We start from the raw sequence: 14,456 nt of genomic DNA, 5'->3' as shown, positions 1-14,456 counted from the left end.
CACATTAGCAAATCCCACAGACTGCAGCAAGCAAATCCCGCTTTCAGGGAGCACGTGAGGGCTGCCTGCGCGGGAGCAGGAAAGTGTGAAACATGCTTAGCCTAGCAGTAAACGTGGAAGGCAGGGACAGAGGAGCGATCCTTCCCGCTGGGCGGTCTCGGCACGTCGTGGGGGTGATGCCAGTAAATGGGCAGAGGTCAAAGCTGATTCCATTCACTGTTAATATTTAATGACCGTGTCTGCGTGGCAGGGGGTATTTCATTATGGATGTTACGGTGTAACCTCGCAAGAAGAAACATTAGGAAATAAGAGCTTGGAGGCACGTGAGAGAGTATGAGAAGTGGGGAGGGGGAAAGAGCAGCGCTGGGAGAGGATGGATGGGGGGGGGGAGGGAGGAAGAGAATGAGAAGTTTGGGGTAGGGGAGCAGAGTGGAAAGAAGATGCGATTCAGGGAAGCAGAGTTTAGAGAGGATGCAGTCTCATCATACTATATTTATCCTGGGTGATGGATCCTGTCAAGTAAGCCTTGCAGTGATAAGGTTGTGGTGGTGACAGAGTGTGAGATGGGGGAGAGGGGAGGGGGTGAGGGCGATGAGAAGGAGGGGTCAGGGCAGTCTCTCTCTCTTTCTTTAAGGGGTCTGTAAGCTCTTCCAGCCTCATTCCGGCTAAGATCAGAGTTTGCTTTAACCAGCCTGGTTGGGAATTTTGTCCTTGAGGGGTGAGACAGAAAAACCAGGATGCCGGAGCCTGCAAAGAAAGCAGGTGAGGATGAACTGCTGAGCTGAGCTAAAGCAGGAGACCCAAGGGAGGAGGGAAAGAGCAGAGAGAATGCAGGGGAAAAGTAAAGAGAGGGAATGAGAGAACAATAATGTGGGACAGAGAGAGAGAGGAGGAGGATGAGGGGGGAGAGCCAATATGAGAAGGAGACAGCGAATGTGTTGAAGTACTTGTGGAAGGACCTGATCCTGACAGATCTGAAGTGGGGGCAGAATTAACTCTGTGTGGCTCCTGAATAAGTTCTGTGTTCTGCTCAGGTCCTGGTTCCTTGTGGGTGGTTTGTCCTGAACTTTGAATGATTTATGTGTCGGCTCGGGTCACTCCTCACCTGACTTGATCGGATTATGAGTTCTGTATGTGTCTATCGTGGACTGTATACTCTTGTGTTTTTTGTTTTGTTTTTAATTATTCTTATTCTCACTCCCCTACCCCTGCATCCAGCAAGCTTAGGCTGTGTTCTTCAGACCATTCCCCTGTAGCTGAAGGTCAGTGCGTGCCCTCTACTCTTCTTGGAGCAGGCCTATCTTCTCTCAGGGAGGAGTTTACAAGGAGGAATTTCAGATATTTTAAGTGAGCACTTTCGTTCCCCGTTCCAGCATGCATGGAGTCCTCCGTGACCATGCCAGGCAGATCCATCTGTCCATGACGCCATTATACTGAGAATTAAACCTGCACATCCAAGAATGACTGGACAATTCCATTACTTCAACATATCGTGGTAGGAAAAGGGCAAAAGAGGAGAGAGGATTCATCAAACTGTGAGGAAAAGTTTGATTGCTTATTACGAGAAAGCTGGCTCTCTGACTAACAGATATCTCCTGTGCTAATCCGCAGGAAAACCAATATAGCTAATTATGCAGTACTGAAAAAGAATGATGATGCTAAGGAGAATGATGACCTTCAAATCCCTGGAGCAGTACTTTTCCCTTGAGTCCTGTGGGCTGGGTTTGGCCCATGGAGCCTGGGGTTTCCTGCCTGCCAGATTTTTCCCTCCAGTGATTGGATCTGGTGCTCAGAATTGGGGTTTTTTTTTTTGTTCTTTGGAGGGTCGGGTTATTTTTCCCCTCAGAAACCTAAACAAATATTATTACTACGTAGGGACCCTGTCCCCCCCCCCCCCCTCAGCATTTCAAATCAATGAAAAAGCTGGACACGAGGCCCCTCCCCCACATAATCTGTGTGTCTGTGATGTGTGGGGGGGGACGGACCCCAGCCCTCTGGATGATTTTAAACATTCTATGCGGCCCTTCCCCTGGAAAAGCTTAGCTCATCCTACCTACCAATCTCCAAACGTTGCCGAATTTCCTTCCACTCTTGTTCGTGTCGCAGTCACGGCCACCTCCCTTGGCAAACTGTTCTCACTCCAAGAACCCAATCTCTTCCTCCTGAAGGCAGCGAAATCGCCTTTTCCCCTCAACCTCCGAGCATTTCCCCACTGTTGGTTGGGTTTTGGCGGGGCAAGATATGAACGGTGAAAAGATGACCCCCCCCTGAAATTCCTCGGCAGGTTGACATCTTTGTACTCCTTCCAGCCTTTCTTTTCTAAGGAGGCAAGCCTTAGTTTGGACAACGTTTTCGGCGGATCTCTCTGTGTTAATCCGCAGGAAGGCAATAAAGCATTCATAGCTAATTTATGCAGCAGTGGGAAAAAAATATAATGATGCTAAGTATGGAGATCTCTGTATTAGCTTAGTGGCACTTATTAGTACATTTTAAAGAGATGAGTATCCTTTCTTTGGATAGCTGCCCAAAACTGTATCCTATATTCCAAACGTGGCCTCAGAAACATCTTAAACAGTAGAAAGGATAACGTTTTGCTTTCTTGCTTCCACTCCCACATGAACTCGGCTTTGCTGAGCCTTCTTGACTCATAAATTCTTCATGCCTAATGCATTATCTATAAATATGACAAGATCTTTTCTTGGGTCATATTAGCAAGGGTTGCCTCTTTTAAATATATTACGGCTCTCTATTGTCGTGCCCCAAGTGCATTATCCTGCGTTTGTCCACATTAACATCGCCTTCGTGATTCTCTGCCCATTTGCCCAGGCTAAATGTATTTCTCTGTAAAATCAGTGGGTCCTGCTCTGTATGACAGTTTGGTGCCACCTACGAAAATGGCTTAATCCTTCTTCCAAATCATTGATAAAATATTTATTAATAACTTCAGACACAGATCCCTGTTGGGGCCTACTTATCAAGGCATTGCAACTGGAAATGGGCCATTAATTATGCACCACTGAAGCCTCCCCTTCAACCAATTATTTATCCACTCACAAATGTCATCTCTAAAACCCATCATCTGTAATTTGAAAATCAATCTTTCAAAAGCTTTTGCAAAATCCGATAAACTACATCAATCATAATTTCCTGTGCTAAGTCCGCTGGTAACAAGTGTAGTCTAGCAGGGCCTGTTATTCCTTCACCCATGCACATTCAATCGTGAGAACCTTCTCCTCCATGCCATCTCTTCTCTTATGATGGCTTCCAGTACGCAGGTCCAGTGTTAGACACATTGGGCTCCAGGGCAGAAGCTAAGAAGTGGGCTTAGCCAGAGCCAGGTTCCTCGAAGCTCTGCTTCAGTGCCTAGGACCCTCCCCTGTCTAAAACAAGCCCTGTCAGTACTGTTTCTGCAATGAGCATTAGGATAACAATTGGTCCCTACTTGATCTTCTTAGTGTTTGGGTAATTGCCAGGTTCTTGTGGCCTGGTTTTGGCCACTGTTGGAAACAGGATGCTGGGCTTGATGGTCCCTTGGTCTGACCCGGCATGGCAATTTCTTATGTTCTTATGTCTGGTTCTGATTTGGATGCCTGCTTGAATATGGGCACAACACGCACCCTTTGCCAGTCCTGACCCTGAAATATTATGTGGCAAAGTTATTCCCTGTACTAGTGCAGGGTTTTGGTAATGTAATGCCCTCCTTCCCCTCCCTTGGGTGTGAGTGAATGAATGAGTGTGTTACTGAACGAGTGTAGTGAGTGGGTAAGAGGGAGAAAAGGTCATCTAACCCTACCCTCCCTCACCCAGGCAGGATGCACTCTGTCATCCTAGACCAATGTATGTCTGTCCTGCTCTTAAAACCTTCCAATGACGGATCCCGCAACCCACCTTCCTAATGTCCAAGCTAAACCTCCCCAGTTGCGGTTTCAGCCCGTTACTTCCCGTGGTGTAGATGGAGATCAACCAGTCACGGTGCTCGATGTATACCCCCTTTATGTCTTTAAACGCTGTTAGCATGTCAGCCCACAGTCTTCTCTAAGCTAAATAATCCCAACTTTTCTTTATAGGTCACAGACATCTTTTTTTGTTTCATTTTTTCATTTTTTTTTTTTTTTGTTAAATTTGTTGGTTGTTTTGTTTTTTTCTATTTATTTAAAATGAAAAAAAAAATAGAAATGAATGCAATTTAAAAACAAAACAAAAAAAAACCCCAATTAGGCTCCAGTGGAGAAAAAAAAAAGCCCCAAACCTCTCAGGTCCCTCCTTCAGTCCCTGCAGCCCTCTGAATCATTCTTTCTCTTGATCCCCGGTGGCTCCTGCCCTGCTAGGGGTATGGTACCGGCACACCAAGGCCAGCGCCACGCATTTCTTCCATACAAAATGGAATGGGCCTGGACCTGACTGGCTACTGGGCATCTCCGTCCCCTTCCCCAGAGTTTGCAGTCACTGCCAGGGCAGCATCCAACCTGAGAAGTAGCAACCAGGCTTAGGAATTGAATTCTGAATGGCCAATGAGCCACTGGGCTGGTCCTGTGTGATACTCGTCGTAATACAGCTCAGTATGAATCTAGCTTTTTATATGTGGCGATACTGTCATTCTCTCTCCATGAAATACTGATATTACAACATATGCAGGTGTACGGAGTAGTGGAGTATAGGATTCTGATATCAGCGTCTATGCAGACATGGCTGAGTATCAATGCACATGTGATACTGATATTAGAATATATATCCAGATGTGGCAAATGATATATATATCACTGCATGTAATGCTGCTTTATATGCAGAGGTGCTGTCACGAAGCTGCACTGTATGTGGGTACAGGATCTCTTCTTATGTGTTCCAGGTTCAGCTTTCAGCAAGAAACCGAAGTCGGTGGAGGTGGCAGCAGGGGCCGCTGCTGTATTTGAGGCCGAAACTGACAAAGATGGCGTGAAGGTGAAATGGCAGAGAGATGGCGCGGACATTTCTTCCAGTGACAAGTACATCATCAAGGCTGAAGGCACCAAGCATTCCCTGACCATCAACAATGTGCTGAAAGAGGATGACGTCGTCTATGCAGTCATCGCAGGCAGCTCCAAAGTCAAATTTGAGCTCAAAGTTAGAGAGACAGGTCAGTGTCCCGCTGAGCACTATCACTGAACGAGCCGCACCGGCGTGTGCTTGTGTGCCGTTCGATGAGAAGAACAGCGCTCACTTGTCTCTCGCTGTCTCTCACACACGCATACACGTTTCCAGGGAGACAGATACTCTAGTACTGAGACTCCTCATTGTGGTTTGTTGTAATACTGTAGTTAGCAAAACCCATCTGGGGTCCATATTCAGAATGGTCTGTCCAGCTTAAGTTTTGGACTTGGCCAGACAAGTCACATTTTTTTTTTTAAATTTCCCAATGCATTCCCCAGCTCCAGTTTATTCAGATAAGTCATTATCTGGATTAAAAGCCTAGCAGGATAAGTCGGAAATGTTCTGGGGTAGAGCTGACTAGCCAGGTAACGTAGCCGGATATCACCGATATTCAGCTTTATCAAGTTACCTGGCTGGTTATGTCATAGAGCAGTCCTAAACCTATCCAGATAACTTTGATTTATTTGGGTACATTCAGATATTCACTTCAAGTTACGTAGGTTGTTTTATCTGGATAACTTACCCAGAATGCTAATGGCTGAATATGGACTTCTATAAGAAGATAAGATAAGTCATGCCGGGTCAGACCACGGTCCATCAAACCCAGCATCCTGTCTCTGATGGTGCCCAGTTTAGGTCACACCAGGTAGATCCCAAAATGATATTTATTTATTTACTTCTTGCCTTTCCAGAAAAGTCAGAAGCTGATCAGCCTGCTGAAGCCCCTCCTGTCCCAGAAGCTTCTCCTGCACCAGCTCCTTCAGAGGTTCCAGCAGTCAAGCCTCCAGAGGACATCAACCAGAGTCCAGGAGGTAGAGCAAGATCAGATCATTAGACCAAGGAAAATCTTGGGACAGAATTAGAGGATGGAGAAAGAGAAAACAATGGCAAGAAAGTCAAGGAGGAAGAGAAGCAGTAAAGGAGGGAGGGCGACAGATCTTATATGGAGTGAGAAAGATAATGGTGGTGCTTGGTGGGTCTGAAACACTGCAGAAGGAGCTTGCGAGAGTAGGAGGCTGGGCTTCTAAATGGCAGATGAAATTCACTTTGCCCTTGTCCACATTAACATAGAAGTGCATGATGCTGGGTTCCACCACCCAGGAAAAGGACCTCAGAGTCCTTGTGAACAATACTTTGAAATCTTTGGCTCAGTGGGCATTAGCGGTCAAAAAGAGAAATAGATTGTTGGAAATTATTTGGAAATGAATAGAAAACAAAAAACGAGACTATCATAATGCCTTTGTACAGATCCATGGTGCGACTGCACCTCAAGTATTGTGTGCAGTCCTGGTCAAGCCATCTCAGAGAAGATGTAGCGGGCATAGAAAGGTACAGAGAAGGGTGACGAAATGGATAACGGGGATAGAAAAGCTCCTTTATGGAGAGAGGCTAAACAGATTAGGGCTCTTTAGCTTGAAGAGACATGGCTGAGAGGAATATTATTGAGATTTATGAAATCATGAGTGGGATGGAACAGGTAAAGAGGGAACAATTGTTTACCCTTTCAAACAATACTAGAACTGGGACATTCCATGAAACTGGCAACTGGTAGATTTAAAACAAATCACAGGAAGTATTTTTTCAGCAAACAAGCTATGGAATCTCTTGCCAGAGGATGTGGTCAAGACAACGAACATAGTTGGGTTCAAAAGAGGATTGGACAAGTTCCTGAAGGAAGAGTCCATAAAGTTATTAGCCAGGTAGACTCAGGAAAGCCAGTGCTTATCCCTGGGAGTGAGATGCAATAATTAAGTCAACTATTGGGTATATGACGGGTACTTATGACCCGGAGTAGCCACTGTCAGAGACAGGATGCTGGGCTCAATGGACCTTGGTCTGACCCAGCAGGGCACTGCTTATGTTTAAGGTAGGGATGATCTTTGGGGTCAGGTTTAGGAGGGCATTTTTGGAGACAGTGGTAGGATGGAGTTTGGTGTCAGGAGGATCAGTCTTGGCCTGGCATTTGAGGTGTTATAAAGAGTCGGTGGTTAGCAGAGCCATGCAAAAAGGGTGAATGAAGTATGGTATTTGTTCAGCAGTGAGGTCTGTGGGGCAGGGAAGGTGGGACAGAGGTGAGTGGGGGAGGAACAGCACAGAGTAGGCAGAGGCAAGGAAGGGTAGGTCAGAGAGAGGATTTGGGCAGAAGGCAGAGAGTGAGTGGGGAAGGTCAGAGAGAGACTCTGATAATGCAGATATCAAATTGTTTGCTTTATTTCAGCTGCACCAGACGTAGGTAAGCCTCAGGAAGGTCAGGATAGTACTGGGCTCTTTGTTGTCCGGCCTCAGGATGGAGACGTCACTGTGGGTAAGTCCAAATTCAGATGCTCAGAAAAACAAGGCTAATATTCCAGCTGTGCAGAGCAGCTAGTGCTCCAGCTGCCTGCAAGGACTAGTGAGCCTGTTAGTGTGGGACTGTTAGTGCAAGACTTTAACTTACCTGCTCAGAATGCAATATTAGGCCTCCAGCTATGCAAGACAGCTGTAGTTCCAGCGGCACGAGCTTGTGAGCATGCCGGTCGTGCAAGGCAGAGTTTCAGCCCTGGGATCCAGTTAGCTTCCAGTTGTGCAAAGTAACCAATTATAGTTTCAGTTATACGAGGGACTCCAGGGGGCCGATTCAATAAGACGCATGTTAAAACGGGCGCTCGTACTGAAAAAAAAAATATTGAGCGCATGTCTTCCTAACGAACGCACAACTGCGTCCCCTGGGCGCCCGATGCAATATGTAAACGAGGGACTGCCTAAAAAAAGAACGCGCTAGGGACGCATTGTGCATCGCCAGCGTGCAAAGGCATAGTGCGCCCACAATCGCAACAGGTGCGCGTCCATTTTTTCCCGCTTCAGGCCGATTTCGCTCCTTGCTATTGAGCAGGCATATTTTGTGTGTAAAGGGTGCGTCCAGAATTTTTATTTTATTTTTTTGCATCAAGCCATTACATTATACTTTTATTTATAAAGACCACAATCGGTAGATTTAAGTGGGAGGAACCACAGAGGACAGTAAGTTTTAATTCCTCATGAGCCCTTGATTCGTGGATTGACTTAACGCCACCTCGGGGGCTGGAGTTAAATTTGCCGCGTTAAAATGTTTGTGTTGGGCGCCCAGTGATTTTTTTTTTTTTTGCTTCAGGGGGTAATAGCCAATAGCCTCATCTACATGGAATTTACATGTGATGAGCGCTACAGCTACACGTTTGTTTGGGCGCGCGTTCTGGACGCGCTAATCTCCTTATTGCATTGGGTGCTAGTCTAGCCTGTCCAACCGCAGGTAAAGCCATGCACTAGGTGCATGAATGTTAGTGATCCTGCTGTGCCAATCACATCATAGGTGGCAAGAATACATATATATAATCATCTGATCTTCATTTTCCTTCTCTCTCCAAGTTATTGATTTCCTTGTTATATGTAACTGCTTTTCTGCACTTTTGTTCATATTGTAAAGTTTTATTATTATTGCACCCCTGTTTCTTGTGAACCAGCATGATGGGACTTTCGTCCTGAATGTTGGTATATAAAAAAACTTAAATAAATAAATAAAAATAAGATTTCCTCCTGGCTAACAAGCAGCAAAGATACCTGCAGAAGTCTGCAGCCGCGTAACTTTACTAGTCAGCAAGGTGCCGCAAATACTTTCAGCTTTTTGCTGGGTGTACGGTTATTCACTTCTTTTTCCAATTTCTAGATGAAAACATCACATTCACGGCCAAAATAGTGGGTACGAACATGCTGAAGAAGCCAACAGTCAAGTGGTTCAAGGGGAAATGGATGGACCTTTCCACTAAAGTGGGGAAGCACCTCCAGTTACAGGAGTCTTATGATCGCAACAACAAGGTGCTGAGTGTCAGGGGCCAGGAAGCGCAGATTCCCACCCGCCCTCCTGCAGCCTCCTTCTCTCCCCGTCTGCTTATTTGCTTTCCTCTTTCTTGCTTCCTTACCTTCCTTCTGGCTCCGGCTCTGCCTTTCTAACTCTCCCCTCTGTCTTTCTGACTCTCTCCCTTTTTACGACGCTTCCCTTCCTCTCTGTCTCCCCCCTCCTTTTTCCTTGCCTCTGCCTCCCTTCCTGGCTGGGTCTTAATCGCCTCTGTGCATTTCTTTCTCAGGTTTACGTCTTTGAGATACACATCATGAAGGCAAAAATGACCTATGCCGGCGGTTACAGGTGCGAAGTGAGCACCAAGGACCATTTTGACAGTTGCAACTTCAACCTCAATGTCCAAGGTAGGTAAACCCTGAGCTTCGGCTGTCGCTGGCATTGTTAATGCTGGTTTGAGGATGTGGTAGAGGATCAGTCAGTCCTGGACCTTCACCGCACCTCCTTCACGTCCGCCAGTGCCTCAGTTGCTGCTGATGGCTCTATCCAGACTTTCTCCTGTGGGCCAGCCTCAGGCCTTCAGCAACATGCGCCCTCCTTCAGGGAACTGACCTCCCTTATTCCACTCAATCAGATTTCTGAGACTCGTTTAATTGACCATAGCCCTTGGATGACCACCCGGTCCCTCTTAATCCTTTGTGTCACTGCGCTTGGGAAGCTTCTGCAGGAGCTAGGCAGCCCCTGACTGCTGGCTCCGGCAGTAGGAGTACAGCTAATCCTTTTCCTCCTCTCCGGCAGCTGCAGGAGCCTCTGGGGGCCCATGTGTGGCCCCCGAGGGCCATCGCACTACAGAAGTGAAATTCCTAGCGCTCGGAGGGAACGAGTCCCACCTACCGGCTCCCGACAACCAAGTTCTAAGCTGTGAATAAAGATAGCTCCGAACTGTTCCCAAAATGAATTTGACAGTATTCGTTTACTAAAAATGCCAGTTTGAAGTAAAAACCAGCTACAGAGAGAGGACAATACCAGCCAGCAGCCCTGTTGAGTGTTAAAGTGAAGGCAGCTTTCTGAGAACGTTTGCCTTCTCCTCTCTCTCTAATTTCATACGGTCTGCTCTGATCTTTCCTTGTCAATCCCACATCTCGCTCCTATTTTCTACTTTCGTTTTTATTCTCCTTTTCTCTTTCTCCCTTTCTATCCTTTTTTTTTCTTGCTACCCCTCTCTTTCCCCCGATAGAGACTGCAGGAACTGGGGACGTAGATATTCTCTCCACCTTCCGACGCACGTGAGTACCGCCTGGCGCCATATTGGGGGGGGGGGGGGGGAGGGGTCCTAGGATATGGCTAAAGCCGATGTTTCCCGGGAGAGGGGAAGGGCCCAAGCACGTCTGAAAAATGAATCTGGACACCGCGGCGCTTCCTAAGAAAGTGCCATACTGGGTCAGACCAAGGGTCCATCAAGCCCAGCTGCTCCAGCCGAAGCCAGAGGGCTTTCTCCCAGCTCTCCAGGGCTGAGGTGAAGCTGGCCTGAGCCACTGTGGCCACCACCAGCCGTGGCAGGCTAACTCGTCATGCCCTCTTTCTCCTCACACTTCCTCGTATGCGGGGGATGTCTTCCCACTGGCAAGTGGCGCTTATCCTCCGCTTTCTCCTCTGCTGGCTTTCCTTTGTAATCGAAACCTTACGGGGCCCATAGCCCCTGTTGCAGGATATAATTTGGGGAGGGGGCAGGAAGGGGCAGATAAATACCTTGGGGGGGGGGGGTGAGTTTATGATCCCAAGGTTTGAGGGGAGAGGGAAGGGAAGGTGATGATGATGCTAGAGGGTGTACATCTGTAGGACAAAGGAGGGCTGTTTGTATCTAGGAGAGGAGAGGAGAAATAGCCAGGTGCACCTTAGGGATGAGAGAGAAAACTGTGACTGTGTGGAGGAAGACGGGACTGTCTCTGCCTGGGGCAGCAGGGAGGGCTGTGTATACCTGTATGTTTGCACGCTATATACCGTCAGAGGGGGAGAGGGGAAAGCCTCCGTGCACTGTTACAACTCTTTATTTGTAAATGCTACTTAGGAGTCTGATGGGAGGATTTAAACGGAAGACCTCTTTCTACTCCAGGTAGTTGAGTTTTGTCACACTTTCTCCCAAGCCTTCAAGTAATCTCTCAGTGCTAGAGGGAGACGGCAAATGAAGTGTTGCAGTCACGGGGTGAGAGATCCTATAACCTGTGGGTAGGTTAGTGTTGCAGTCACAGAGTGAGGGATAGGTTAGTGCTGCAGTCACAGAGTTGAGGGATCCTATAACCTGTGGGTAGGTTAGTGCTGCAGTCACAGAGTGAGGGATAGGTTAGTGCTACAGTCACAGAGTGAGAGATAGGTTAGTGCTGCAGTCAGGGTGAGGAATCCTATGACCTGTGGGTAGGTTGGCAGTGCAGTCACAGAGTGAGGGATTGGTTAGTGCTGCAGTCAGGGTGAGGGATCCTATAACCTGTGGGTAGGTTAGCAGTGCAGTCACAGAGTGAGGGATAGGTTAGTGCTACAGTCACAGAGTGAGGGATAGGTTAGTGCTGCAGTCAGGGTGAGGGATCCTATAACCTGTGGGTAGGTTAGTGCTGCAGTCACAGAGTGAGGGATCACAGGATGAGGGATTCTGTTACCTGTGGGCAATGGATATTGACTTTACACAGAGAGATTATCTTGGAGTTAAGGGACTTCCTAAGCACACATTTTTTCCCATAATTTCCTCTACCTCCTTTCCCCCATGTCTGCCAGACCAGTTGCTTATAAAGGTTTTGACTGACCTTGTCAAACTCTTTATTAGAACTGAATTCTGGGGAAATGAAGCACTGAGAGAAAGTGTCTGTCTCCCATCCCTCACTATGATGCACTGCTTTCCTCCACTGTATGCCTCCATCTCTATCACACGTGAGCGCGCTAATGCATGGCACTCCCAGCAGCTCGCGGGAGTGAGAGAAGCCTCAGCAGAGCATGCAAAGCATCAAGCTCTCTCACGCATGCTTCCCCCATCTCTGGATACCAGTCTGGAATTCCTGGAATCTCACAGACGCTTGTGAGACACAAGATCAGAATTTGACTTTGTAATCCTCAGCTGACACTTTACAAACATTGCTGGGATTTTTGCAAAGGACAAAATTCCCATTAGCGCAGAAGGCATTCTGCTCCACACGGTTCTTCCAAATCCTGATCTGATGAGGCTTAGCAATACGGCTCTAGCTTTTGGGGTTCTGCCAGTCTGGATCCTGCTTGGCTCTGCAGAATGTTTCTGTCTGGTTTTTGAGAACATCACACAAACCACAGACCCACACCAGGAAGCTGCCATTGCCTCTTGCCCCCGTTTCCCATCTTGGGCTGACTCTGTGACCCTTTTACCTCCATTGGAACAACCACCACCTTTCAGTGGTTTAGGAACTAAATGTTCCTTTTTCTGTGGTTCCCTATTACAGTTGTAAGTATCGATAGTCCAACCGATTCTGTTCCTTGGCCTTCCAGCTCACACAGAACCGACCTGTATTGGACTATGATACCAGGAGTCTTCACACCTATGTGGAGCGTGCACTCTATTTTTATAACCCCTCCCTCTTCCCCACCTGCCCAGCCATTGTAGTGACATTCCTTAGACGGGGGCAACAAAGCGCAGCTCCCCTTGGTCTCTGGCATCCATGCATCCTAAGTCCAGCCTGTAAATGTCACTACTGAGTGAAGGTTGAGGTTTCCTCCCTATAGGGGCTGTGAATGCTACCTCTGCAGCGTTCCCAGCCCTGGCCATCCCAGGGAAAAGAAGACCTAATCCAGGAATCAATCCCATGGATGGCCAGGGCTGGGAACGCTGCAGAGGCAGCGCTCACAGCCCCTATAGGGAGGGAACCTCAACCATCACTCAATAGTGACATTTAGGGCAGTGGCATTCTTGAGGGCTGTGAACCAGTCAGATTTTCAAGATATCCCTAGTGAATATACGTGAAAAAGATTTGCATGCACGCTACCTCAATTGTATGCAAATCTATTAACATGCATATTAATTGAGGATATCCTGCAAACCCGACCTATTTGCAGCCTTATGGATTGGAAATGAATACCACTGTCATGGGGCAAACAATTATCCTACATTTGGAGTGACAAGTGCTTATTTAACATGGTGGGGGTTTTTTCTGGCCAATTTTTCACTCTGTGCTGAAATAGTATATCCAGACCAATGATTTCTTTAGCAGTTTTTCATATGTCACAAGCAATGTTCCTGCTAATCCCTGCACGGAGGACCTTTGACTCGCTCATACCCATCTGATGGCACTTCGGTCATCTTACTCTTTGAGCCATGCAAAGTCCCATAATCTCAAGGTACCTGCCAGACTCATTTGGATCAAACTGCAAGACAGCTGGAGCAGTGCCAGGCAGATAAAAGGGAGTTAGCAGTTCCTTGCTCAGGTTAGTGAAAATATAGTTCCGAAGATGCCCCTAAAATTAGTATTTGAAAGCTGACCAGCCAATCATCTCCAACTTGATGTTCTTTCAGATTTACAAACTCAAGAGTAACAAATCACCAGGACTGAATGGTATTCACCCCAGAATTCTCAAAGAACTCTGCAAACATTTTACTAGTTATCTGTAATCTATTATTTAAAACAGCCATACTTCTGCCAACTGGAGGGTAACACCAACTTTTAAAAAGGGGTCAAGGGATGATTTGGGAAACTATGGATTGGTGAACCAGACTTCTGTGCTAGGCAAAATGGTAGAATCTATTCTTAAAAACAAAATTACTGGCCATATGCAAAAAGACATAGCTTGATAGGGAAGAGGCAACATGGTTTTAGCAAAAGGAAGACTTATCTTACAAATCTTTTGAAGGTGTAAGTAAACATGTAGATAAGCGTGAGCAAGTTGATACAGTGTATCTAGATTTTCAGAAGGTACTTTGACAAAGTTTCCCATGAGAGACTCCTCAGGAAATTAAAATGCTATGGGATAAGAGGCAATGTCTTTTTGCGGATCGGTAACTGGTTAAAAAACAGGAAACGTAGGACTAAATGGTCAGTTTGCCAATGGAGAAAGGTCATTAGTGGAGTGCCAGAGGAGTCTGTACTGGGACCGATGCTGTTTAATATATTCACAAATGATCTGGAAAAGAGAATAATGAATTAGGCGATTAAATCTGCAGATGATTAAAAAATGATTTAAAGATGTTTAAACAGCATATTGTAAAGAGCTGCAGAAGGAGCCTGTGAGATTAGGAGACTGGGAATCTGAATGACAGATGGGATTTAATTTGGGAAAGTTCAAAATGATGACATAGTGAAAAATAATCCCAACCACAGGTAAGAATGCTGGCTTTAATATTAAGAATCACTACCCAGGATAAGGTCTTTGGAGTCCTTGTGGACAAAGCAGTGAAATCCTCAGTTCAGCACGTGATGTCAGTCAAAAAAGCAAATAGAACGTTAGGAATGATCTGAAAAGCAATGGGAAATATCATATTGTTCTGTATGGATCCGTGGTTCTACTGCAC

General features: G+C 46.6%; 1 protein-coding gene across 1 annotated transcript in view; it reads left to right on the top strand.

The window, feature by feature from the left end:
* The first annotated feature begins 626 nt into the window (after window positions 1–626).
* Window positions 627–14,456, top strand: part of LOC115079085 (myosin-binding protein C, cardiac-type-like) — a 61,493-nt gene continuing 47,663 nt past the window's right edge. The window contains exons 1-8 of the mRNA XM_029582121.1: window positions 627–762; window positions 4,847–5,113; window positions 5,820–5,939; window positions 7,346–7,432; window positions 8,810–8,958; window positions 9,228–9,345; window positions 10,176–10,224; window positions 11,007–11,051. Of these exons, the coding sequence (XP_029437981.1) occupies window positions 738–762; window positions 4,847–5,113; window positions 5,820–5,939; window positions 7,346–7,432; window positions 8,810–8,958; window positions 9,228–9,345; window positions 10,176–10,224; window positions 11,007–11,051 (860 nt within the window). The 5' untranslated portion in view covers window positions 627–737. The remainder of the gene's footprint in view (window positions 763–4,846; window positions 5,114–5,819; window positions 5,940–7,345; window positions 7,433–8,809; window positions 8,959–9,227; window positions 9,346–10,175; window positions 10,225–11,006; window positions 11,052–14,456) is intronic.

Source organism: Rhinatrema bivittatum, chromosome 17 (assembly GCF_901001135.1).
Source record: "Rhinatrema bivittatum chromosome 17, aRhiBiv1.1, whole genome shotgun sequence".
NCBI classification, from domain to species: domain Eukaryota; kingdom Metazoa; phylum Chordata; class Amphibia; order Gymnophiona; family Rhinatrematidae; genus Rhinatrema; species Rhinatrema bivittatum.
Note: the sequence above shows the minus strand (reverse complement) of the source record. Positions and strands in the feature narration are given on the sequence as shown.